Genomic DNA, 25256 nt, shown 5'->3' on the forward strand with positions numbered 1-25256 from the left:
TCTTTGAGAATCACTGATCTGTATATTTAAGTCCCCAAGGAATTCTTATCAAGAAACTAGGTGGCAAACACTGCATTAGTTCATGTGAGATATTACAAATCTCCATTTGTCTCTAGCTCTCAGCTCCAGACTGTTCCAGATCAGGCATTCTCTGGTCTCTCTCTGTAGATGAAACCTCCCTCATGTTTTACTAAGACCTAAGCCATCTAGTAGTGGCTTCCTAGCATTCATTTTTTGGTATTGTTTAGTTTGGCCTCTTTCTTTCTTTCTTTCTTTCTTTCTTTCTTTCTTTTATTGGCCATTTGTATATTTTCTTTTTTTTTTTTAATTTTCTTAATTCTTTTGGCCGCATTGGGCCTTAGTTGTGGCACACAGGATATTCCGCTGTGGCACACGGGCTTCTCTCTAGTTGTGGCGTGCGGGTTTTCTCTCTCTAGTTGTGGTGCAGGGCTCCAGAGCGCGTGGGCTCTGTAGTTTGCGGCATGCAGGCTCTCTTGTTGAGGTGCGTGAGCTCAGTAGTTGTGGCGTGCAGGCTTAGTTGTCCACGGCATGTGGAATCTTAGTTCCCTGACCAGGGATTGAACCCACGTCCCCTGCATTGGAAGGTGGATTCTTAACCACTGGACCACCAGGGAAGTCCCAGCCTTTTTCTTTTAAAGAAAACAGTTTTTTGAATTTTTTATGGTGGTAAAATATATATAACAAAATTTGCCATTTTAACCATTTTTAAGTGTACAATTCAGGGCCATTAATTACATTCACAGTGTTATGTAACCATCATCACTTTCTATTTCCAAAATTTTTCATCACCCCAAACAAAAACTCTGAAACCTCATTACCTCCTCCTCCCAGCCTCTGGTGACCCCCTAATCTACTTTGTCTCTATGGATTTTCCTATTTTGAACATTTCATATAAATGGAATCATAGACTATGTGGTGTTTTGTGACTGGCTTCTTTCACGTAACATAATGTTTTGAAGGTTCATCCATATTGCAGCATGTGTTAATACTGCATGTCTTTTTATAGGAATAGAATTGCTAGGAATAGAATTGCTGAGTTATATGGTACCTCTATGGTCAACCATTTGAGAAACTGCTAAACACTTTTTCAAAGAGGCTGTGCCATTTTACATTCCCACCAACAATGTAAGAGGGTTCCAATTTCTTCATATCTTCACTATCACTTGTTGTTTTCCATCTTTTTTTATTGTAGCAATCCTAGTGGATGTGAAATGGCATCCCACTGTCGTTTTGATTTGCATTTTCCTATGACTAATGATGTTGAGCATCTTTTCATGTGCTTATTGGCCATTCGTATATCTTTCTTGGAGAAATGTCTATTCAGATTATCTGTCCATCTATAAAAGAGTTTTATGTCTTTTTATTATTGAATTATAAAATCTCTTTATATGTGGGGAACCTGGTGCTAAACCATTCGTAGACAACCTGCTTCTGGGTCAGGGTTTCGTATGTAGCAGAGCAGCTCCCTTGCCGCAATCTATTGAAAGTCAGCCCTCAACACAAGGGTTTGTAAAATAAATTTTAAAAAAGAGTATAAGATGAAATAGAAACAAATAAAAGACTTAAAAAGAAAAAAAAGATTTCTTTATATATTCTGGACACAGGTATATGGTATGAGGTAGAGACCCAACTTCATTCTTTTGCATGTGTAAACTAAATGTCATGGCACCGTATGTTGAAAAGACTATTCTTTCCCCACTGAACAGTCTTGGCACTCTTGTGGATAATCAATTGACCATAGATGTATGGGTTTACTTCTCCATTCTCAATTCTATCCATTGATGTATGTGTCTATCCTTATGCTAGTACCACACAATCAAAATTACTGTAGATTTGTTGTAAGTTTTGAAATCATGATGTAGGAGTCCTCCACTTTGCTCTTCTTTTTCAAGACTGTTTTGGCTATTCTGGGTCCCTTGCAATTCCATACGAATTTTAGGATCAGCTTGTAAATTTTTTACAAAGAAACCATCTGGGATTTTGGTAGAGATTGTGCTGAATCTGTAGATCCATTTGGGGGGTGTTGCCATCTTAACAATATTAAGTCTTCCAGTCCCTGACCATGGGATGTCTTTCCATTTATTTAGGTCTCCTTTAATCTTTTTCAAGCAGGCTTTAGACTCATTTTTCCTTTCTTCCTCTTTCAGATAGTGTTCCTCCATCTCTGAAAGTTATGTCCTTCCTCTGCACGCTTGATCCCAACTCCTCCACATAGCCTTTCCCTTTCAATATGTCCAAATTTCTCTAGTTCTTAAAGAACTTCCTAAACATACAAGTAAAGGATGGAATCATTAAGGAAAAAAATCAAGAAGTTTTTAAACTGCTAAATATTAAAAAATTTAATAAAATTAAAAGGTTAAAAAAACTGGGGAAACATTTACCACAAAATTTTAAAAAGTTATTATCATTAACATACTGACTATAGGACCCATACAAATATATAACAAAAACACTAAGCTTCCAATAGAATATGGGCAAAGAAAATATATAGACAATTCACAAAAGAAGATATACAACTTGTAAAAAACATAAGCAACATACTTCAACCTCACAAGTAATTAATGAAATGCAAAACAATGAAATATATTTTTCTTATGAAACTAAGAAAGTTTTTAAAAATATAATAATACTTAAAACCAACAAGGGTGCAGAGAACTAGTTTCAATCATATACTGCTGTTGAGAAAACACTGATGATGCAACTTGATAATATAAATCCAGAACTTTACATTTCTCATGTTTTTTGACCCAGTAATTCTACTTCTAAAATGCAATCGATGTTCTTTGCAACATTATTTATAAAAGAAAAAGAAAACTAACTTCCCAACAATAGAAGAATGGCTATAAATTACAGTACATTATTGTGATCAATCATTCTGCAGTCCATTTAAAGCTACGTTGATAAATATTTTAATGACATAGAGACATTCTCTCAGGATAATTTGAAGGGAAAAGCAGAATATGGAATTGTATTACACTATGATCTCAATTACGTAAATATACCATACATACATAATATGAATAGAAAAAATAATAGAGGTAAAGGAGCCAAAATGTTGAGCGCTTGTCTCCGAGCAGTAGGTTTTTATGATCTTTATCTTCTATATTTTTCTATATTTTTCTAACTTTTCTACAGTGGGCATGTATAATTATCTATAGTGCCTTGAGGCCATTACAGTATTTAATCAGTCCCCCATCAATGGGCATTTAGGTTGTTTCTAGTCTTCTGTCACTATGACCAACATTCAAGTGAATACACTTAAACATATATCTTTGTGCACATATGTGAGTATATCTGTAAGATAAGTTTCTAAAAGTGAAATGTTCTGGGACAAATGTGATGAGCATTTTAAATTTCAGTAGATAGTGCCAAATAATCCTTCAGCGAGGTTGTACCAATTTATACGACCACCAATAATTTATGAGGGTGCCTGTTTCCCCATGATCTTGTCAACAAAATAAACAATTGTTTTATCTTTGCCAATGAAATATAGATGAAAACTGTATTTGTTTTAGCTCATTTGCATTTTATGACTGAGATTAAGCATCTTTCTATTTGTTTAAAAACCATTTGCATTTCTTCAAATGGGGAGACTGACACCCAAAGAGGGTAATATATTTAAGGGCACATACCTAATTAGTGACAGAATCAAAACTGGCTCCATAGTTTACTGAACATCAATCCTAGACTCTTTGTATCACATCATTTTGTTTTTACCTGTACCACACATTACCACCCGATCGTATACTGCTCCAGTGTGCTGTCTTCATATCAAGATCATCAGCTCTATCTTTCCAAGCAGGTTGCAAGAAGTGCCATAAAAGAAAAAGAAGGGGCTTTGCAGGTGGCAGACTTGGATTTGAAACCCGTGTGTTCCACGTTCTTCTTCTGTGACCTTTGGCAAGGCTCCGTTTCCTCATCTATAAAAAGGTGGCAATAATACAGGACTAAATGACATTATGGGTGTAAATAACCTAGGATAGTGCCTGGCACAAAGATACTTCATAAACGGGGCATAAACACACACACACATAGGCTTCTTAATGCCAGGATCCAGACCAGCAAGTTCTCTATAACTTTTTATCATATCCAACACAGTGCAGGGTACTGAGTAGGTGCTAACAAATTTTCTTTGACTTGACTTGACGGGGTGGGGGCTTACAGTGTAATAGTGTAGTGTAATACGGTGATTGACTGCACAGTAATGACTCAAAACCCTGAAGCTAACTGACAGAGAAAACAATCACGAGTCCCCCCACCCCCGCCCCACACCCCCGACCCCGCACCCACACTGCTCCTCAAGGCAAATCTGGATGGGGAGGGCAGAACTCCTAGGCTAATGAGGCCGAGCCCTCTAGCAGTTGTTTTGATAACTTTTAGGAGTTTAGTGGCGAATGTACTATATGAGCTATATGGTGGGAAGCAACCTAAGGAAATGCAACATGGTCAGGTTTGTGTTTTAATAAGATCATTCTGACTGCAGTGTGGAAGATGGATTGTATGGGTGGGGAGACCAACTAAGAGGCTACTGCAGTTATCGCATCAGGAAGAGATCAGGGTTGGGGAGCTGGAGGTTGAAGGAAGGTATAGGAGAAAGAGGGGATGATGGATGGAGCCAAATCTCTAAGGAGGAGGGAGGAACTTGGCTCCATAGCACAGGTGGAAGAATTCATTTATTGACAGAAGGGAGACACTGAAACACGAGAGAAGGGAAAAGGAAAGGTAAGTTTGTGAAGGAGACTGGGTGGAAAGGTGGTCGAGAAGTTCTGACTTGATGCTCTTGTCATTCAAAGTGAACTAGGAGGCAACGCCATCTCCTGAGCATGGAGAGGAAGGTAGTAGGCAGCTGATTAGGGACACTGAGAAGGGTTTCTAGACAGCTGAATTTAGAGATCATGACTTTGTTGTGGCTCCAGTCCATAGAGTTGTGGGCTTTTCTTTTTGAGAAAAAGTTATATGGCTATGGTGATTAGGATATCATGGGTTCCTGTCAAGAAAGTATTGATATCTTCTGTGGAGGAGTAGGAGTAGAAGGCATATTGCTGGACCTGAGGAATGATGAGAAGGGTGAGGGGAACTGCAGGCAGCAAGTACAGACCACGCTTTCGAGAGGTTTAGCAGAAAAGAGAAGAAGGGAGATAGGGCCATGGCTTGAGGAAGAAGTAAATAAAGAACACTTTGTGTTTATTTTTAGGGTAGCAGAGACTTCGAGGTCTAAAAAAGATGCTATGTATGTACTCTAATGGAGGTCATATAAAGTAGTGTTTAAGAGCACAGACTCTGTAGCCATCAGTGCCTGGGTTCAAATTCTGGCTTTGCCATTTTTACTTAAAATTAATTAAAGTCACTTAACCTCTCTGTGCCTCAATTTTCTCAATGGAAAAATGGGAAAAATTACGGTACCTACCTCAGGATTCTTGCAAGTAATAAATGAGATAATATTTCTAAAACTCTTAGAACAGTAACTAGAGTATAGTAAGTACTTGATAAGTATTAGATTATTATTATTATTTAAGCAAAAGGCACATGCAGGATATGATCGGGTTTGTTTTGCTTTTGGCAAACCTTTTTCCTTGTTGTAAAAGTGATATATGTGCCCTTTTTTAAAAGTAGCTTTTGAAAATTTATACAAGTTTTTTTTGCTACAGAAAAATCAGAAAATAAAGATTAGCAAAAAATAAGAAAACAAAATTCCCTATCATCTTTAACATTCTGGTGTATATCATTCCGGACATTTTTCTATTCATCCAATAATGGTTTTCAAATTGTCTTTCAGTATGTGTGCCCGCATACAGCAAGGGGTCAGGCAAGTACTTTGGCTGAGCTTTTGAGCTTTGTCTCTGTGGCAGCTAGGGTTAATTACCCAAATACACGTGCTTGCCTCACTTTCCTTAACCTCCTACACACACACAGGGAAGGCCAGACTCGCTGTACTCTGCCCCAGCCCCTGGTTCTGGGGGCCCAGCACATGAGAGACCTAGGCCCTCCATCTGCTTGAAAGGAGAGGGGCGCTCAGACACCTTCTATGAGGCTCTGGTTCTAGAAATGACCACCTTCCGGTTCCCCTGTGAAGAATGCAGATACTCTAGCTCTGATTGTCCTAGATCCGCTGTCCTCTTGCTCCTCAAAGTGTGGTCCCTGGACCAGAAGAATCAACATCACCTGATAGCTTGTTAGAAATGCAAATTCTTGGACCCTACCTCAGACCTACTCTATCAGAATCTAAAGTTTAATAAGCTCCCTGGGTGATTTGCACATACATTAAAATTTGAGAAGCACTGGACTAGCACAGGTCCTTTCAGTTCTAGGAATGAAGATTTCCCTAAATGTTCTTGAACACTAGAAATTTCAAGAACTTTCCCACCAGAAGTTTTACCTTTCCTTAGGCCATTCTACTTCGTGGAACAGGCTGAGCTTTGTGGATTAACGATAGGCCCAATGCTTTCCTCAGGATTCCAAGTGCATACCATTCAAACATTAAACATCTTTATGATCAAACTCAGTAGCCAGCAGATGGAACCAGGGAAAAGACTAAATAATTCTGATCCTAAGGGGGGATCCAATTTCTTCTAAGTAGACAAGGTCAAACAATTTCCTCTCAGAAGAGAGGAAATTACGTTATCTGGCTAATGTGGGCCATGCAATCAGGGAACGAGTTCCCACCATCAGGTACAAAGGCATAGCTTCTGTGGAATGTTTCTGCCCCTGGTTTCTATACACCCTCCTAAGTCAGAAATGAGAAACTTCTATCAAGGGTCACTCGCCCACTGATGTCGATTAAATAGGTAATAAATGAAGGAGCCCTTGAGTAGAAAGCAATTTTTTCAGTGCAATGAACTATATAACTTATTTCTTTTTAAAAACCATGAACAGAAAATATGACCTTATTCCATAAACATAATAGAGAATTACAAGATGTACTTCAGTTCTTTGTTATGGCCAATTAAGAAATAGGGACAGAAGTCAGGAAGAGGGGCTTCCCTGGTGGCACAGCGGTTAAGAATCCGCCTGCCAATGCAGGGGACACGGGTTCGAGCCCTGGCCCGGGAAGATCCCACATGCCGCGGAGCAACTAAGCCCGTGCGCCACAACTACTGAGCCTGCGCTCTAGAGCCCGTGAGCCACAAGTACTGAGCCCACGCACCACAACTACTGAAGCCCGTGTGCCTAGAGCCCGGGCTCCGCAACAAGAGAAGCCCAAGCACCGCAACGGAGAGTAGCCCCCGCTCTCCGCAACTAGAGAAAGCCCGCGCACAGCAACAAAGACCCAACGCAGCCAAAAATAAATAAATAAATTTATAAAAAAAAAAAAAAAAAGAAGTCAGGAAGAGAGAAGGGCCACTAAAGAAGGGGAAGGAGAAAGACAAAGAGACCCAAAGAAAAAGGCAGAGAAACAGACATACATATACATTTAGGGACACAGAAAGAGACGTTGATGGTATTGACATTGCCATAATTTTCTCAGGTAATGTATGACCACCAAGACATTCACACATCAATTCATCAAACTATCTCATACTTTTTCTGTGTCAGGTGCTGAGGATATTAAAGTGAGCAAAATAGACAGGGTTCTGCCCTTAAAGAGCTCACATATCTAGCAGGGGAGCAAGACATTAATCAAGTAATCACACAAATAACCATTTGATTAGTTTCTTGTTTCTGTTGTAACAAATCACCACTAATTTAGTGGCTTACAACAACACCTGTTTATTATCTTACAGTTCGGCAGGTAGGATAGAAGTCTGATGCAGGTCTCACTGGGCTAAAATCAAGGTGTTGGCAGAGCTGCGTTCCCTTTTGGAAATTCTAGGTGAGAATTCTTCTCCTTGCCCTTTCTGAGCACCACCAGGGAAAAGGCCGCCCACATTCCTTGCCTCGTGACCCTTTCCAACCACCTTCAAAGCCAGCAGCATTGCATCTCTTTGGACCTCCTGTTCCTAGTCACACCTGCCTGTAACTCTACCTCTGCCTCCCTCTTCCACTTTTAAGGACCCTTGTGATTACATTGGGCGCACCAGATAATCCAGGAGACGCTCCCATTTCAAGATCAGTTGATTAGCAACCTTAATTCCTGTAATCTTAATTCTCCTTTGCCAAGTAACTTAACATATTCACAGGTTCTGTGATTAGGAGATGGATATCTTTGGGGGATCATTATTCAGCCTACCACGCCATTTAATTACAATTTGTGTATTCCAGAAACTATTGGCTTAAATGGGGCTTTGACCTTCTGTGCACAAGTACAGAAGCATGGCATTTCCTAGAACTATCCGGAGTTCTGTTCTTTGCTGCCTACATGTGTTTGTGTTTGTGTTTGTGTTTGCTGTTTCCTCTGAGATGCCCTTCTCCTCAGTCTCTGCATGTCCATATTCTAGCTCTTTTAAGGCCTTGCTTGAATGGTACCTAGACTTTACCAGGTGGAAAAATGAAAAATAAACTTAGTTCAGAATAGTTCTATCTTTAGGATTCTCAATTGGTGCCTAATTGAACTTGTGAGGAAGGCACTGTATTAAAAATGAGTTCTGATATCTTAAAACAAGTATTTCAAGGTACTCACACTGGATTTTTCAGACACTTCTATTTGGATCACAGAAGGAAATGAAAGGATAAAGCCAAACCCTCTAGGCACCACTGAAGAGAAAGAAGGAAGTGCCCTGAAAACAAGCTTGCTCAATGGCAAAAACAGAATCCTGCCTCTTCCAGTTAGTCATGTGACACTGAGTGAATAATTTAATTATTTTAAACCTATTTCCTCATCTGTAAAACAGGAATTATAAAAGTGACTAGTCATAGTGCCTGACACATAATAGGCATTCAATAAATATTGCCATGCGAGAGAAGATTCAGAGAGGTGAAGTAACTTGTCCAAGTTTATAAAAATAGAACCTGGCTTCCAAATTCTAGCATATTAAGATCATTTTGCTGTTTCTTAGTTCTTTGGAAATATGACTATTCATGATCCTTCTGGCACATCTCTATAACTCAAGAATAGTTAGTTGCCCCTATCCTGACAGATGTCACTACACTAACACAGAACTTTCTGTTTTGTTTCCTTGTGAATACAGCAGCATTTCTCATTTGAAATAGAGGATTTTGAAGTACTTGGTACATCAATCTACCTCATCTGAGGAAGGCTGAATTATTCCATCCTTGGCTCTGAAGGATACTGAGGTCCAGAAAGCAGAACAATGCTTCCAGATCCTATTGGTCTAAACTGTGCTGAGTGTGGTGAAAGAAGAAACAAATAAATATCCCATTGTACAGTTATCACACAGGAATTTGTTTCCGTCATCTTGGTTCACATACCCCTCTACTTCCCACAAACAGTTCTCATTTTAAAGTTTAGTTCAGTACCAATTATTCTGAAAATTTGCTTAACGTTGTCTGACAGATTGAAAAAAAAAGAATTGGAATACAAGTGTTATAAGAGGCATCTGAACAGAGTGGAATGAGAAGTGGAATAGAGGCTAGAAGACATGGGTGCCCTTGGGCGTCTCTTCCCCTCTCTGGACCTCTGTTTTTCCCAACTATAAAGGGAGAGGGATAGGCTACAGGGTCTCTAAGACCCCTACCATCTTTAGCACTGTATCATTCTATAATTATAAATTATAATTCTAATGTATAATTTATTATAATAAAGTATAATTTATAATTCTATAGTTATAGAATAATTATCCCATAGTTATTCTACAATTATAGAATATTCTATAATTACAATTATAAATTATAATTCTAAATGATAATTTATAAATTATAATTCTATAATTCCCCTACACACACACACACAGAGACACTGAGGTATTAGAATATAAAGGGATGTGTGTGTGGTGAGGTGTGGGGAGATGATAGTTTGGAGAAAGGGAAAAAAATTGCAGGCAGGTACTTCATTTGAGCTTAGCACATACAGTAGAGTGTGCAAGATATGGGAAGAGAGGACGGAAACACTTGCTAATAGAAAAAGAGGGTTACTTTGCTAAGGATAGGGTCCAAGCAAGCCTGTATCACTAAAGCCTTTGAAGGCCAACCTCCATGCTGTATTATTGAAAACCTACCAAGAGCTGGTAATGAACGAACAATACCTCAAATGATTATATTAACCACGTTTCTTTTTCTTGTTTGTTTGGTTTTGTTTTCATTGAAATGTATTCAGCGGGCCAGACACAAGCTTCTACCTGCTTTGCTACTGGCAGGTGGGGACAAGCAGCTACAGAAAAAAAAGATCACTATTTCACTCTTCTATTAGTTTTTGTAGTTTTCTTCACAAGATTTGACTATTATAAAACCTACATCTCAAAAAGTATGCCATATGCGTTGTTACGTAAGAGTCAATATAAACAAATATTGCCTCCTACTCACTATAAACTTTGTCCAGACCAGACAATTTAAATATCGGCCTAATTTGGGCTTTACAGTTATGAACAATCAAATGGGAAGTTACCAATTATTTGCTTAAAAGCTGACTTTACAAAAGCGGATTTATATTTACCTTGATGTTTTGTCATGTATAATATATAACCCAATCAGGTGACCAAGCTATAAGAATCAGATCCTTAAACATGTTTTTTTATTTTCTGCAGAGTTCCAGAAGCAGTAAGAAACACAGCTCTGAGAGTGCCCCTGGGCAAAAGATAAAGGAGGTTACAGCTTGTGGAAGTGGTAATTAGAGCCAATTACAACTTGACTTACCTGCTTTGTCATTAAAATGCCTGTCAGACCTCTCATTTTCCTAAGCAGAGGAAAAGAAAAGGTATAGCTTAGTAGGGGAGAGGGTTAGCTAAAGGGAAGGGATTTCTAATTGTTCACAAACTTACTGTGTAACTTTAGACAAACATTGCCTTTTGGCTTCAAACTGTGCTTTGCTCACAGCTAAACCCTAACTCTTGGAGCTGAAAAGGACCTCAAGAAATCACCTGGTCCAGCCTCCTGCCTTCAAGAAAGTAAGGTATTATTATAGTCCCATTTTCCAAATGAGATATGAAAGGCTCAGATAATTTGACTAGAATATGTCTTCTGCCTCCTAAGTGCCAATAGATTTGATTTTGGTCTTTTAGCTTAACTGTCACGAGGAAAATGTAACTATTCTCCTCACTTTTCTCACAGATATGTTGTACACAGGCTAACACGTAATAAGCACAAAGCACTTCGAAAATAACAAGGGAAGCTTGTAAATATAACATTACCAACTGAGATACTAGCCCTTGGAATGGGTCTCAAGGAAAAGTAACAGGAATGGATTTAGCCCTTTGAAGAGTTACCTTGAAGAAAGATGTAGAATTACACTCGACTTAGTTAAACGGACTAAACTCACTTTCTGCAAATAATGTATACGGGTTAATTAGGAGTAATGAAAAATTGTGAAAGAACAGGAATGCCACTAATGCATTTATCACTATGTTTGAGAGGGTAAACAAAGCGTAAGTGAAGTTTCGCATGTAAAATCAGAAATCCTGAACAAAGTGGGCTCCTTGGGGAAGGGTAAAAGGAAATAAGGTTTTTCTTACAATTTAAGAAGTTCACTATCCTATACAAGCTCTGATGACTGTGCCTTTTGTCCTTAAAATTGTCAGTAGTCTGGTCACTGAATGCCTAATTATCCATCTTCCTGTCTGCAATCTTTCTTCACCTAACCATTCAAATTACCCCTGCCCAAATCACTACCTTTACCTGCTACTTTGAACACATCTGCTCCCTCACAAACCCTTGTAATCCTCCGTATTGAGTTACTCATTCAGGATTTCAAGGTCCTCCATCAATCCACTCCTATCTAGTCTGTCTTTCCCGATCCTTCTCTACCTTTGTTCTTTTTCTTTCAATACTACACTTTCTCCTCATACACCTGAAACAAATCCCATCCTTGCATCTGATAAGTCATCTCTCGTCACCTTTCTTGAAAACCAGCACATATTTGATGTGAGAACTATAGGCAGGGGGCTGAGTCTACTTAATAGGTAGAAGTCTCTCAGTAGTCATCTGATATGATTACCCAAAGGAGATTGGAGCCAAGCTCCCCCTCCCTTAACGTGTTTCTATCAGGGAGAAGTGAGGGCATAATGTTCAGGAGCAGAATGCGGAAGAGTGCTGCTGGGTAGAGACTGCTTGGAAAATGTGGCAGTTCTGAGTATTAAAAGAGGAGCTGCTGTAGTTTAGGATTTGTCTCACCCTTTCATTCCTTTAAAGCTTTATCTTTATTGTTTTTAATAAAGGTGTCAATTTATATGCTGCCTTCCTTGTCACACCTCCCTTGGTGAAGGTATGCAGTGGTCGCTATCAGAAAGACAGATCCGTAGAGTTGGGGGAGGAAGAGTGATTTCCATAGTCAGCCAAGTAGGCACAATGGTGTCAGGAAGGTTATTCCAAAGAGAGGGTGGCAGTATATATTGTAAAGAAATTTTATGGTAGTACATACTCTGGGGAGTAAAACTAGGGGCCGCAAGGGCCATTCTCTTACTAGATCCAACATGAGTGATGTGGGCAGTTTGGTTACCTGGCAGATATTGAGCTTAGAAACAGTATATATTTTGGATTTTAAATTTTTATTCACTTCCATATAACAGCATATATAAAATGTTGCACACACAAAAAGCATTTCTGAAACTTGGTCACTCCTTTGAGACTGGCAAAGATTACATACTTTTGAAAAAAAAAAATCAACGGTGGAAGAATTTTCATCTCTAAGGGTAGATTTGATTTGGAGATAGCCAAAAGTCACTTGAGATTAAGTCTGGTGAACTAAGGTGGGGAATAACCTGAACATAATTTTTAGTGAAATAAGCATGTAAAAGGATGACCTATTTTACTGCTAAAATATCTCACAACATGCCACCCTCAAAGGAAACAATTTCTACGGGGGTATGTAAATAATTGTCTTTAAAGTTTTGTTTAGGGCACAGAAATATGTATCTGATTTTATGATACTAGAGGGAGAATGGGCATAGCTAAAGGAAGACTACAAAATATTCACCTTCTTTGGAGGTCAGGTAACAAGGTTTCCATCAACCTGCTATTGCTCCGGGATAGTAAGCAGCTTTTGTATCAAGTGTGGAGTTGTAGCCCTGCTTGACTTAAATGAGTGACGCAGCAGTTAGGAAGCAGGAAATGGTACTGGATTACACACAGACAACCAAAACTAACACAAACACACATAGACTTCCTGGGATGTAAATTATTTTTGAGGTTTGAGATCTCCTTTTACAGAATTTAGTATATAACAGATTTAAAAACCAAACTTCTTGACCTCCCAATATTAAATAACTAAATGTGCAAAAGAACCACCATTAAATAGCACATAAAAAGCTATACATTTTCTATGAAACAATATGTGCACAGATTTTCAAAGCTGTAAAAATGCAATAAAGAGCACAACACATTTTGGTCACTTTATTAAATGACATTAAATAGTTTAAGTTTCAACTACTAAACAGCACTTTGAATGGTGAAAACACAGATAGTATTATTGTCATACTTGAATGCTTTTCTTTAAAAACACAATTCCAGTCCTTATATATATTACAAAACAGCCTTAAAGGAAGAAGTGACATCTTTTCTACAGTACTTAAGATACTCAATACGGAACTGAAAAGCAGTCTAACAGAAACAAAGGCAAGTCTTCACAGCTGTATGATTTCAGCAGCCAAAGCTGGATGATGGACTGAAACATTACTATACAACTGGGACAAAACATATACAATATCACAATACTAAGCAAAAACGCTTTACACCCAAAGAAATAAAACAGGTTACAAAATGTGGAGAATTTAGCAGGCAAAACTGTATTACAAGCAACATTTTAAATCGTCATTTTTTTAAGCCATTGCAACTATTTAAAACATCTAAAACAAATATAAAAATGAGCCTTTTAGTATCTTATTGATGTGATTTTGTCTTTAAATATTTGTTAAAGCTTGATGTTATACTCAAAGTACATATTATGTGGCTAAAATGTCAAGTGAAGAAGAGTATGCAAAGTGGTCCAAGTTTTATCTCAAACTCTCTTATTTCCCATTCATTCTTCTATGTATTATTCTTTAAACCATAGTTTCATTCATGATGAAAAAGGTTTAGAAGGTTGCCTAAAATTCTGACACCTGTGTCTTTGAGCAAGCAATCAGACCATGATGAATGTTCACAGGTACAGGTCTAGTAAATCAGGTTTAAAGTATTCTGGACTTGTAGAAATACCAACTGACAACAGTTGGCCAAAGTATACTGTCTTCAAATATTTATCTCATAAATCTTGTCTCTTTCATTTCTTCTAAAGTAAAAACACCCCCCCCCCAAATCAACTGAATAAACTTGATTATATGGCTGGCATAATATCCAAATACATGGAATTCATTAGTGATAACTCACCACGGGAAGGTGGAGGGTGGATCCACCAAACCTCAAAATTCTATATGACAAACTAAGTACTCCTGGATGTTTACCACTAGTTTTTCATGATCAAAGTGGAAATCTCTTAATCATCCTAACAATTCAAAACAGTTTTAGCTAATGTTAAACTCATTCCTCATTCTAATCCAGTGATACCTAGAGCAAATCCTCCACCCAGCTTTCTCTTTTTTGGAATTCGCTGGCTATTTCCACTACATGTTACGTCACCATCTCAAAAATGGTTTCGCCATGTTGAGTTGACTCTCATAGTCTAACAATCTTTTTCTTTAAGAAACTCAAGCAACCAAATTGTACATGAATAAGCTTATAAGTAATTTTTTTTAAACTTATTTATTTATTTTTGGCTGTGTTGGGTGTTCGTTTCTGTGCGAGGGCTTTCTCTAGTTGAGGCAAGCGGGGGCCACTCCTCATCGCGGTGAGCAGGGCTCTCACTATCGCGGCCTCTCCTGCTGCGGAGCACAGGCTCCAGACGCGCAGGCCCAGCAGTTGTGGCGCACGGGCCCAGCCGCTCCGCGGCAAGTGGGATCCTCCCAGACCAGGGCCCGAACCCGTGTCCCCTGCACTGGCAGGCCGACTGTCAACCACTGCGCCACCAGGGAAGCCCTATAAGTCATTTTTACAGGCCTGGATTAAGAAAAACGACAATGTAATGACTTTCTAGTAAAACCTTAAAAAAGGGCATTAGAGATGATTAATTTTGATCAGAAAATTGCCTCACAGATCTAAACTAAAAAAAAAGAAAAGAAAATCGAGCTTTGAAACATAATTTACGTAAGAAAACGTAGTTGGGGAAAAAAGAACATACTGATGAGAGAAAAGAAGAAGAGCATAGAAGCCAGTGAACCTTATCTTTAGGAGGAATTATTTCACAATACTGACAGTACTGGGAATTGTTTTAAAGCACATTCCTCATGTGAACTTAAAGTCAGCAATGGTTCTGCCATTTTGATGTTGTTTATAAAACAGGGTGTGAAGCTAACAACCACAACATCATCCTTAACCTCCTAAAATGCTAGAACTTGATTTTGTTAGTCCACATCCCACTGCCAGCAACAGGATGAAGCACTAGCACTGACACCAAGCAGTTAAGAGATGTGCTTTATATTAGTGCCAGGAGAGAGAAAATTCTTGTGTGGAAGATAATCCACAACCCTGAAATTTTACCAGTAATTATTTCAGCACATATAACTGAAAAAAAAATGGCAGAAAGACTACAGAAGAAAAAGGAATTCTCTTCTTAAGCTGTACTTAAGGCTGTTTATACAATGCTAAGATAACTGCAAGACTCCTCCAAGTTTTAGAGCAGTAGTATTTAAGAATATTGCACACAATTCTGTGTCAAAGATAACCCTTAGTTTCTAATTTTCAGTCACAGACATGATAAAGCAGGAGCCCAGTTTCAGACTTCAGTCAAAAGAACATTAAAACCATTTCAATCACTTTAATCAAGAAATGGATTAATACATACAAAAGTATTTTATAACTTGAGGAATCAACTCTAAGAACTCAGCTGTGTGTTTTTATATGTAAAGAATGAATATATAAATCTGTATTCTTTCATAAATTCATTCATTTTATGACAATTTCATGGTCACTAAAAGCAGGCATAAAAATTTAGAGAGGAAATCTGTGGAGTTGTTACTGTTATGGAAGGACTTGTTTTCACTGAAAACAATTTGAAAGATCTTCTGTACTCAGTGTGTGTAAGAAGATTCTAGGCAACATCACTGACAAATGTCAGGAAGAAATGGTATGCCCTATTAAAAAAAATTTAAAACTAATATGGAAAATTGCCATTTAAGGGGACCAAACTATTTATACAGTTGAGTTCTGTTAAGTCATTGATTCCTAAAAAAATAAAAGATCTTTCTATGATTTTAGCAATCTTTTAAGCTTTTAGTGCAAAATCACATTGATTTCCCTTGGGAAGGTCCTGGATTTTTGCTTCTCATTGGGGGTGGTGCACGCTGTAATGGTGGTGGCTGCATACCACCAGCCACTGACTGATACATTCCTCTCATATCAATCTGCTGGTAGTTAGAAGGATTCATGATTAAATTTGGAGGCTTTGGCATCATGAGGTGACCCAGTGTTGCTTGTTGATAAGTCATTTGCTGCTGTTGCTGCTGATTGTACTGCTGCTGGAGCCTTCGGTTCATAAGTATTCGCTGAACACAGCTGATTAACTAAAGAGAGAAAAGAGAGCTGCTACAAGTGCATGACCTGTCTCAAAGAGGCAGTATCAAGTTTTGAGTTAAAATCAATTTGTTAAGGGGGTACCATACCAAAAGGAAAACACATTATTGTTATCACCATTACTAATTTGATGGCATTCACAGGACCATTACTGTAGAAACCGGTTAGTAACACCATTTAGGGCGAAATTCTCTTAATGACTTGACTATTGTAGTGCAAGCAGCATTTAGGTTAGTTGCCATAGTAACCCATCCTGCACTGTGATTAGTCTCAAGTATTAGTTACAGCACTTTTTTGTCAAGTCTCCTTTCTTTGTCATTCTTTTGAATATTTCACCTGATGACAGACAAACATTTTTAGTGACAAACACCCAAGGGAAAAGGCACTTGCAGTGGGAATAATTCCTACTTGGAATGGCTCAAATTTCCTAAGATAATTTAAAACCACATAATTCTACAGTGCTTTCTAAGTAAAATTCATGCCACAGAAATTGATTCCCCGGTGTCAAGAGTTGAAATTTCCCAGTGCAAGGCAGATGGCTGGCAAAGACCACGCTAGGAAAGATGATCAAGGATCCTGGAATATGCTAGTCTTTTAAAGAATTACATAATTTAGTAGGAACCTGTGTCATGTATCATATATAGCTCCACTTTTTATCTCAAATTAAATATATTAAAAAGTATACATATTTGTGGAAGTTGTTTAAAAATAGTAAATGTGGTAAAAAGTCTGGCAAAAATTCCTTTTTAGATGTCCAGAATATACAAAAATAAAATTATATGGAAGAGAGTCTATGTAAACTTCAAGGAGACCCATTTGGGAAGTTGTTGCTCCTTTGCAACAAAAGACATTACCTTTATTTGACATTACTAGGTTTTTGGATAAAGTTTCTCTGGGAATAACCAATGACCATCCATCCGTCCATATGAGGGAATGGTTATTGACACAGATGTCACGCAAACCGATTATTATAAATTCAAGGAAGTTAAACATAACCTAGAGATAGTCCAAATTCTTACCATCTGTTGTTTTGTCAATACGTCATTGTAGATTGCTTCTCTTCGTTTAACATCAAGCTCCTGGCTGGCTTGTCTACTTAATGCTAACGCCTGTACCTGGGCGTCCGAGAGATTCATGTTTTCCTTCCACTAAAAGAAAAGTTTCTATTTACTCCTTATTGCAGTAGAATTGAGAAAAAATAATTAAGGTACTTAAAGATATTGAGGATTTTTAAAGTTTTTTTTTTCCTTTTCCTTTACTCTTTTCTAAAGAAGACAATGATGTAAAAGCAGGGTACTAAGTTGACCACTGTTGCACAAGGGTTACCTATGTCTGGAATAAACCTATTTGGATTTAATTCATGCAACTGGTAATTAAAGTACATTTATGTAAACAATGCATACATTTCTATGATTAACTGATTTCCCAATTCTTAGATTTTACATTTCTCTTTTGTGCCAACATCCAGGTAAAACTGAATTATATATAGCTTGGCACTATTATCCAGTTTATTAGTATTTTACTGTTGCAAATCAAGTTATAAGGATTACGCTCTTTTCCCCACGGAAGTAGTGAATCAAACAACAATTAAAAATTAAAACAAATGGTGGGGGGAAGAACACAAACTGCAAGTTGGAATAAACAATTGCCAATTAACTTACTACAGCTGAAATTATATCGTCAAGAGGCTGAATCCTCACTGCTGTCACACTGTTTGTTGCTTCCACAACTTTTTCTCTTCCTTGATTAATGAGGTCCTAGAAGAATGCAAGAAATAACTTTATAAGGGCATGTAAAAGTCAGCATAGTTTTAAAGTATAGGGATCCTTTCTCTTGCCAAATTATAGCACTTGGTCTTAAAACTCTTTAAATAATTGAAAAGAACAGCAAAATTCAGCATCAATAAAATGGAGTAAAACTCATCAGTGAGGGTCTTGTTAGGAAGATAAAAGTTTGGGTTCTATTGCACCAATATTTTAATAATTTAAATGACTCCATAAGCACATTTTAAAAAGAAAACCACAGATTGAATTATTAAATTATTGGTATATTAAAACCTAGTCCTTCTTATTTAAATCATAACTGATTCTAGTTTTAAATTACTTATTTCATAATACTGTGCATTATCGTGTACTTAATGTTGCATCTACACTGCATTAGAATATAAATCAATGTGTGTATTTATCCTGTTTATTCAAAATATTTTATAACTGAAGAAAATGCTATTTCCCTAGCCAGTCAGATGCCCTATTGTTCCTTAATTAAAATTATTCAAACTACATTAATTCAAGGCCTGATGCCCTTGTGCTCTGAACAAACCACATTTTATTATACTATGCTGGTTCAAAAAGGTCAACAAATAAAAGAAAAATTTCTCGGTCTATTCAGAGGTAATCTTTTGGAGAATGTGATATTCCAGCATAGGGAACCTTCAACAACAGGGCACTTGAAATTGCCTTTAATTCAAGTTAAACTACTTTTGTACTTCACAACTTACCTCCAGCTGTTGATTACTCATTGCTGACAGGGCTCCCAAATTGAAAGGAATATAAGGAGTTTGAGAGTTGAAACTGACAGGGGGTAAATTGGTCCCAGTTGGTATGTTGAAACGCATGGTCAGTCCCTAAAAACAAAAAATTATGCACTTTCCACATTGTGATTTAAAACTTGAAATTCTACATCACCTACTGGTTTAGAAAAAAATCCACATTCTCAGATCTAGGAAATTATTAACACTCTTTCACACACAAACAAAACACCCTTTTCACCCGAAACCAAGATCTTCTTACATAGAAAGCTTTAACCCCTAAAGGTGTACCCTTTTTCTGATAATTCCCACAGAATGGGGCAACTCAGAGAATTCTGATGAGACTACTAAAATCACAACGTTAAAGAAGTTTGGTACAATGAGTTAGGAGTTTAAAAAGGATTCAGGCATTAGGATAAGGTTTCCCATATGCTCAGGCATATTGTTGCTCAAGTGGGGGTGGTGTTTAAAACAGATGTGGAACTATTTTAAATAAAGTTGCTGCTGGAGATTGACACTAATGTCTAATAATGGAGTATTTTTGTGTTCTGATAATCAGTCAAAACTTAGATTTCATGGTACACATGCTAAAGCAACATTTACTCCTACCTCCAAACTCTAAGCTCCTATATGTCTGGTACTACTGTGAGGGTGTTGATGGAAGTTAAGTGATGCTAAATATATAGCTTCCCACTAATCTCTCAATTTAGCAAGTGCTAATCAGAAATGAGGTTACTACTCTTTAAGGGGAAAATATTTTCTTCTCTCATCTCCTCCCACTCTATCACCAAAGGTACCGAAAAGCCCATAAACAGACTCTCATACTTCGAGACTCTGTTCCTGAAGATTCACTACATTACTACCTGTTCCAAATGTGACGCTTTTCTTCCCCCATTGTTCTTTTAAATGACTAACATAAAAAAAAAAGAAAAAAAAAAGCATTTCAAATGAACTACCTTCTTCTCTGCTTCATACTCAGCCCAAGCTGCTTTTCTTTCTTCTTCAGTCAACTCTTCTTCTTCTTTGTGGTCCAAAAGAGAATCATGTTCATGATATCCTACAATGTGTTCTTTATGTATTTGAAGAAGTTCTGCAAGTATGGTGTCCTGTTTAGAGGGGTTGAAATAATAATTATTTTCTCCCTCTGGATCGTATCTCCATAGTTCTTTGGTCCACTGTTAGACTAGAAGCTAGAAACTGGCTGCTATACATTTTTCTGATATATATGATAAATTACCTAGAAAACATTCACAATACATGCAACACCAGCCTCTTACGTAAGAATGTTATGTTTATATAGCATGTTTTAGGGGCTCAATTTTTTAATGACTACTTTTCATCTTTCAAGGTTTTTTCCTCCAACTTTTTCTAATTTTTTCATATCATTTTGTTTTGTGCTTTGTTCTGAGTTGATAAAAAAATGCTAACAGAAGTCTGCTTAACTCAGAGATTACACTGAATGAATGACTGTGCTAAAAATCATGGCTACTCCTGTTCATACATGTTTAACAACTTTATTTTCATAATCACTTTAGCTACCAACCACTATACTAACAAAAACCAAATCTAAATTAATCAAAACAGCTACAGAACAGTTTAACTGGAACACACAACCCTTATATTTCAATTGTAAGAAGGTCAAATATAAATTACACTGTAAGGACCCATGGTTCAAATTTAAACTGATATACACCATTTATCAATTTATTATCATAGTGTCTTTTTTTAAAGTCATAATGTCTTAAGCCAGTCTTTTAAGGTTAAAAAAACTAAAAGCTTAAAAATTGGGATCATTTATATACTCAGTAAGAACACCAAACTCCTGCTCCGTGTGATTATGATTATGAGAGAGACACACACAAATGGAGATTTGGGGGGCAGGGGGTTAAAGTGAACCATGGGTATGTTACTTGCTAATAAAAAATTAAAATATTCACAAGTTGTTTATTAAGAAATAAAAGATGAAAACCTGGATATATAAAAGGCAAATTAATTCACTTTACAAAAGGATTTTCCATAGCTTCTAACAGCAAGTTTCCTTAGAACACACTTTCTAAATTGAGTGTGAACTTAGTGAAAGAACGTAAATAATATTTGACTGGCCAAAGGAAGGTACAGCGAGGTATATAGCACATTAAATTTAAATTTAATCTGCATCTAATAATGCTTAATGCCTCCATAAGTTTAGCATAGACAAAGCCCACACTTGAAAAGAATTTTGTCTTTACATCTTCAACCATACCTAGAGTATAGCGTCCAACACAGGGCAGGGGCTCAAATATTTGTTAAGTAACTCAAGATGAAAAATTCAGCTCATGAGGCCCTAAGTTTTTTTCTGTAAAACAGCAAATGCTGACACCAATTCCAAACATTCTGATATTTGGTATCATGTTAACAAACTTTTTATCTTGCTACCTCAATAAATAATCACTTCATAATTTCACGAAAGAAAAGGAACTGATTTTCTTAATGGATACAGCTGTAATTGAGATTTTATAATTCATTTTGAAGGCATGTGCTATTTCTTTTGTTGAAAACGTTAAAAGACCATACAAGCAAGAGGGCTCAAGAAAGTCTACTGGTGGAACACATATATGTTAATAAGTTTAGCTCTTTTAAAATGTTAAGTAAACATTTCTCTCCTGCACCAGTGTAGAAGTCTGCCATCAAAGCTGACTTCTCTGGCCTATGACATATAGAACAGGTTTATCATCACTAGATAGATCTCCAAAGTTCAGAGTTACTGACCAGGCAGGCAGGGAGATAGGGCAGTCTGAATTAAATTCTGTTAAAAGATAATGCTTCCTTAGATGTGTGTCTCCCATGCTTACCCCCCAAGCATGACTCAGGAGAGAGGTATGTAATAAAACCAGATAACACTGACTAATATTTTTAGCAAGTGACCATGCCAAGTACAATTAGGAAAGTCAGCTGTTCTACAAAATACCAAATAAATTACAAGGTAGAAATGTTCTATAGATAGTCCCTAATTTTACTTCTGTCTGACAATAGGTGATGTTCTTAACCATAGTCAAAAATCACTTCATTTCTCTAAGACAGCAACCTAAGGGAAAGACCAGGAGAACTGTGTGCTAGGAACTGAATTTATTTTTCAGCTGTGTGGTTTCTCCGTAATACTGGATAATAACTTAATCTAGTTGTGATTATAAGTTAAACATGGATGAAATATTCTACCATCACATATGTAACAGGACGAGATAAGAATGGCAGGAATAAATGAAATACCCAATTCTTTGGAAATAAACACTATGTCAATCAAGTGTAACGTTTATTTCTCAATTATAAATACCACGATCCATACATTAACTACTTTTTATGGTTAGAGAAAAAGCCTTTCCAGAAATGCATGTATGCAATGTGCATACATGCACACACATACACACAAACACACCCTTTTAAAAAGTGTCTGTGATTTCAGGGAGCTTTATCAAGTTAGTCCTTAGCATCCTGTAATTTCAAAGTCCAAACTTATCATCTTGAAATTGGTAGAAACTGATGTCCAGAGAGGCAAAGTAACCTTTTTCCAATCACAGAGCTAAGGACTAGCTGGGACTAGAAGATAAATTTCCTGACTCCTATCCAGTGATCATTCTATCACACTGTAAAGAATGACTGTTTTCTTGAGGTATAGTGCCTCCATTTCCCAGATCTATTCTCTTAAAAAAAGAAAATTCCCTAAAGGATTCCAGGGGAAGGAAAAACTTAAGTAGGTCTATTTTTTCTCACTTTTTAACACTTTTGTTCTTTCTGAAGTTTTTATGTGTTAATTTTTTAATAAAAGAAAATATAAAAACTGAAACAAACACAATTCTTAGACAAAAACTTGTGAAAGGCCAGTTCATGCTTAGCCTGAACCTGACATGAACTATTTTTACCATTTTCATCTTCAGGAGATATTCATTTCAGGAAATCCCATTCTAAAACCTTTAAATATCTTCTCCCCACCAATTCCAGATTTAAGATCTATGCTATCAAGTCAAACATGATTGCCTAATTTTAAGGTCAGATTATGATAGAGGTTCAGTTTCTGCCCGTGCAATAACTTTCATTTTTACCCACAGTCAACTAAAATGTCAACAAGTCAGAGGAAAAGTGCATGTGACTTAGTTTTTTATCATTAAAAAAATTTGGACCCTTTTCCTAAAACATTACCTCCCTGCTAACATCAAGCCAAAAAATCAATCATATTGCTTCTACTGGCCACAGCACTCCCTTCTTTTCAAAGAATTTTTAAAAATTTTAATGGAAACGATGTTAATATCTATTATAAAAACTAGAGATAACTACTGGTAACATTTGTTGTATATCTCTCCACACATTTACACTTAACACACGTGTGTGCACACATTTTCACATAAAAATGGGATTGTACTATATTTAAAACCTACTTTTCTGCCTTAATATCTTTTATAGGAACAAGATTCATTTATACATTTCAGAAGCATGAAAGCAGAAATCTTTCTTTCTTCCAGAGTGTTGTGTAAGACACAAATAACAGAAAGAAGATACAGGATTTCTGATACAAACTGTTTCTACATCTTTCCCATTTAAATTAATTGCAGCATACTGTCAATACAAGAAACATGATGAGATTAAGAGGGCAAAAAAGTATTTGTAACAAGATCTTCAGAATATTTCTTTGGGAAAAAGTTTTGCAAAGTCTAGAGCAAGTTATAAAAGTTATTAAAGAAAAATTTCATCCCAATATACAATATAATCGTGGAGAGGTTTTTTGTTTTATCCCCTTGAAGCATGCATTTATATTAGTTGCTATAGTAACACTATTATTGAAAATAATACTGGAACAGAATCTATAATCACTAGGCCAACAGTCATCAAAATGAGGTTTAAATTACATCCAAATGTGTACCTTTACTTTTCTTTGTCTAAACTTTATTTTTCCTTAAATAAGTGAAAAAGCTTACAAGCTGGGAAAAGCATGGTCTATATTCTAGCTAACAACCTAAATTAGTTTGAGCTTCAAAATGACTAGTTCAATTAATAAAATAAAATTAATGATAAACTACAAGTTTAAGTTAATTTATTTAGAAGTTTAAAGTATTTGGCAAGCTGACAAAAATTTCCGTTTAATTAATTCTGAAATTCAACCTTGAAAATAAAATTTTTAAAAAACAATCAAGACTTTGCCTAGAGGTGGGGGCAGGGGTTTGCCATATTTCAAAATATTTTGCTTGCCATCACTTTGAATTTGAGTTTCATAATATCTGGAAATAAAATGTCACTAGAATACTTAAGTGCCACAGGACCCACTCAAAAAGCTATGAAAAAAATTCCTTTTATTACTTAAATAAGTCTAGATTCTTAATAAAGAAACAATATTCCTGGTCAAAAAAGTTTCTACTTTCAAATTTAAAGCCTCTTTCTTCCCAAACTACACAAGAAAAAAATGCAACATATTTGATAAGTAACTAGAGAGCTATTGAATGAAGTTCACATACCACCTCATATCAGATTTTTAGGTCAAGAGCACATAACCCTTGCCAAAGAGCATTTATAAATATATCCAGATTCTCAAATTGTAGGTATGAATAAGATAGTGACAACTACAGAACTTGTAACTTTCAAGGAAAGAAAAGGCAGGCCTGCCAAACTGACACTGGTGGAGGGTAAAAGCCAGAATCTCCTTTGATAAAAATGTTTTATACTCAATTTAACATTTAAAGAACTAGATACTATATTTAGCATTTAACCTTTAAAAACTGGTGATCCATTACAATTCTTATACATGACATATGCCATTCACTGCGAGGTAAAGAGTGTCACTCTGTATTTTATATGACTGTAGTGACTTTCTAGAGGTTGCAGCTTTCCAAGTAGAGCCTGAATTCAACTCAATTCTTATGCTATACAATCTGGAGTTCACATCATCTCTTTAATTTATTAACACTGTTACATCCTCTAACTCAACCATAGGTGTGCTCTAAAAAATATATGAAAATAAGAGGGAAAGCAGTTATTTAGCAATTCAAATTACATTTAAAGAAAGAAAACATCAGGGACTTCCCTGGTGGTCCAGTGGCTAAGACTCCACGCTCCCAATGCAGGGGGCCTGGGTTCGATTCCTGGTCAGGGAACTAGA

At 36.7% G+C, this 25256-nt stretch overlaps 1 protein-coding gene across 8 annotated transcripts in view; it reads right to left on the reverse strand.

Moving 5' to 3' along the window:
* Positions 1–13389: 13389 nt before the first annotated feature.
* The window catches only part of ATRX (ATRX chromatin remodeler), a 254434-nt gene continuing 242567 nt past the window's right edge, over positions 13390–25256 (reverse strand). For all 8 annotated transcript variants that reach the window (XM_068534190.1, XM_068534186.1, XM_068534185.1 and 5 more), the window contains 5 exons: positions 20092–20241; positions 19106–19231; positions 18270–18365; positions 17628–17756; positions 13390–16598 (listed from right to left, as the gene is read on the reverse strand). In XM_068534190.1, the coding sequence (XP_068390291.1) occupies positions 16320–16598; positions 17628–17756; positions 18270–18365; positions 19106–19231; positions 20092–20241 (780 nt within the window). In that variant the 3' untranslated portion in view covers positions 13390–16319. The remainder of the gene's footprint in view (positions 16599–17627; positions 17757–18269; positions 18366–19105; positions 19232–20091; positions 20242–25256) is intronic.

The sequence above is a fragment of the Eschrichtius robustus genome, chromosome X, assembly GCF_028021215.1.
Source record: "Eschrichtius robustus isolate mEscRob2 chromosome X, mEscRob2.pri, whole genome shotgun sequence".
NCBI lineage: Eukaryota > Metazoa > Chordata > Mammalia > Artiodactyla > Eschrichtiidae > Eschrichtius > Eschrichtius robustus.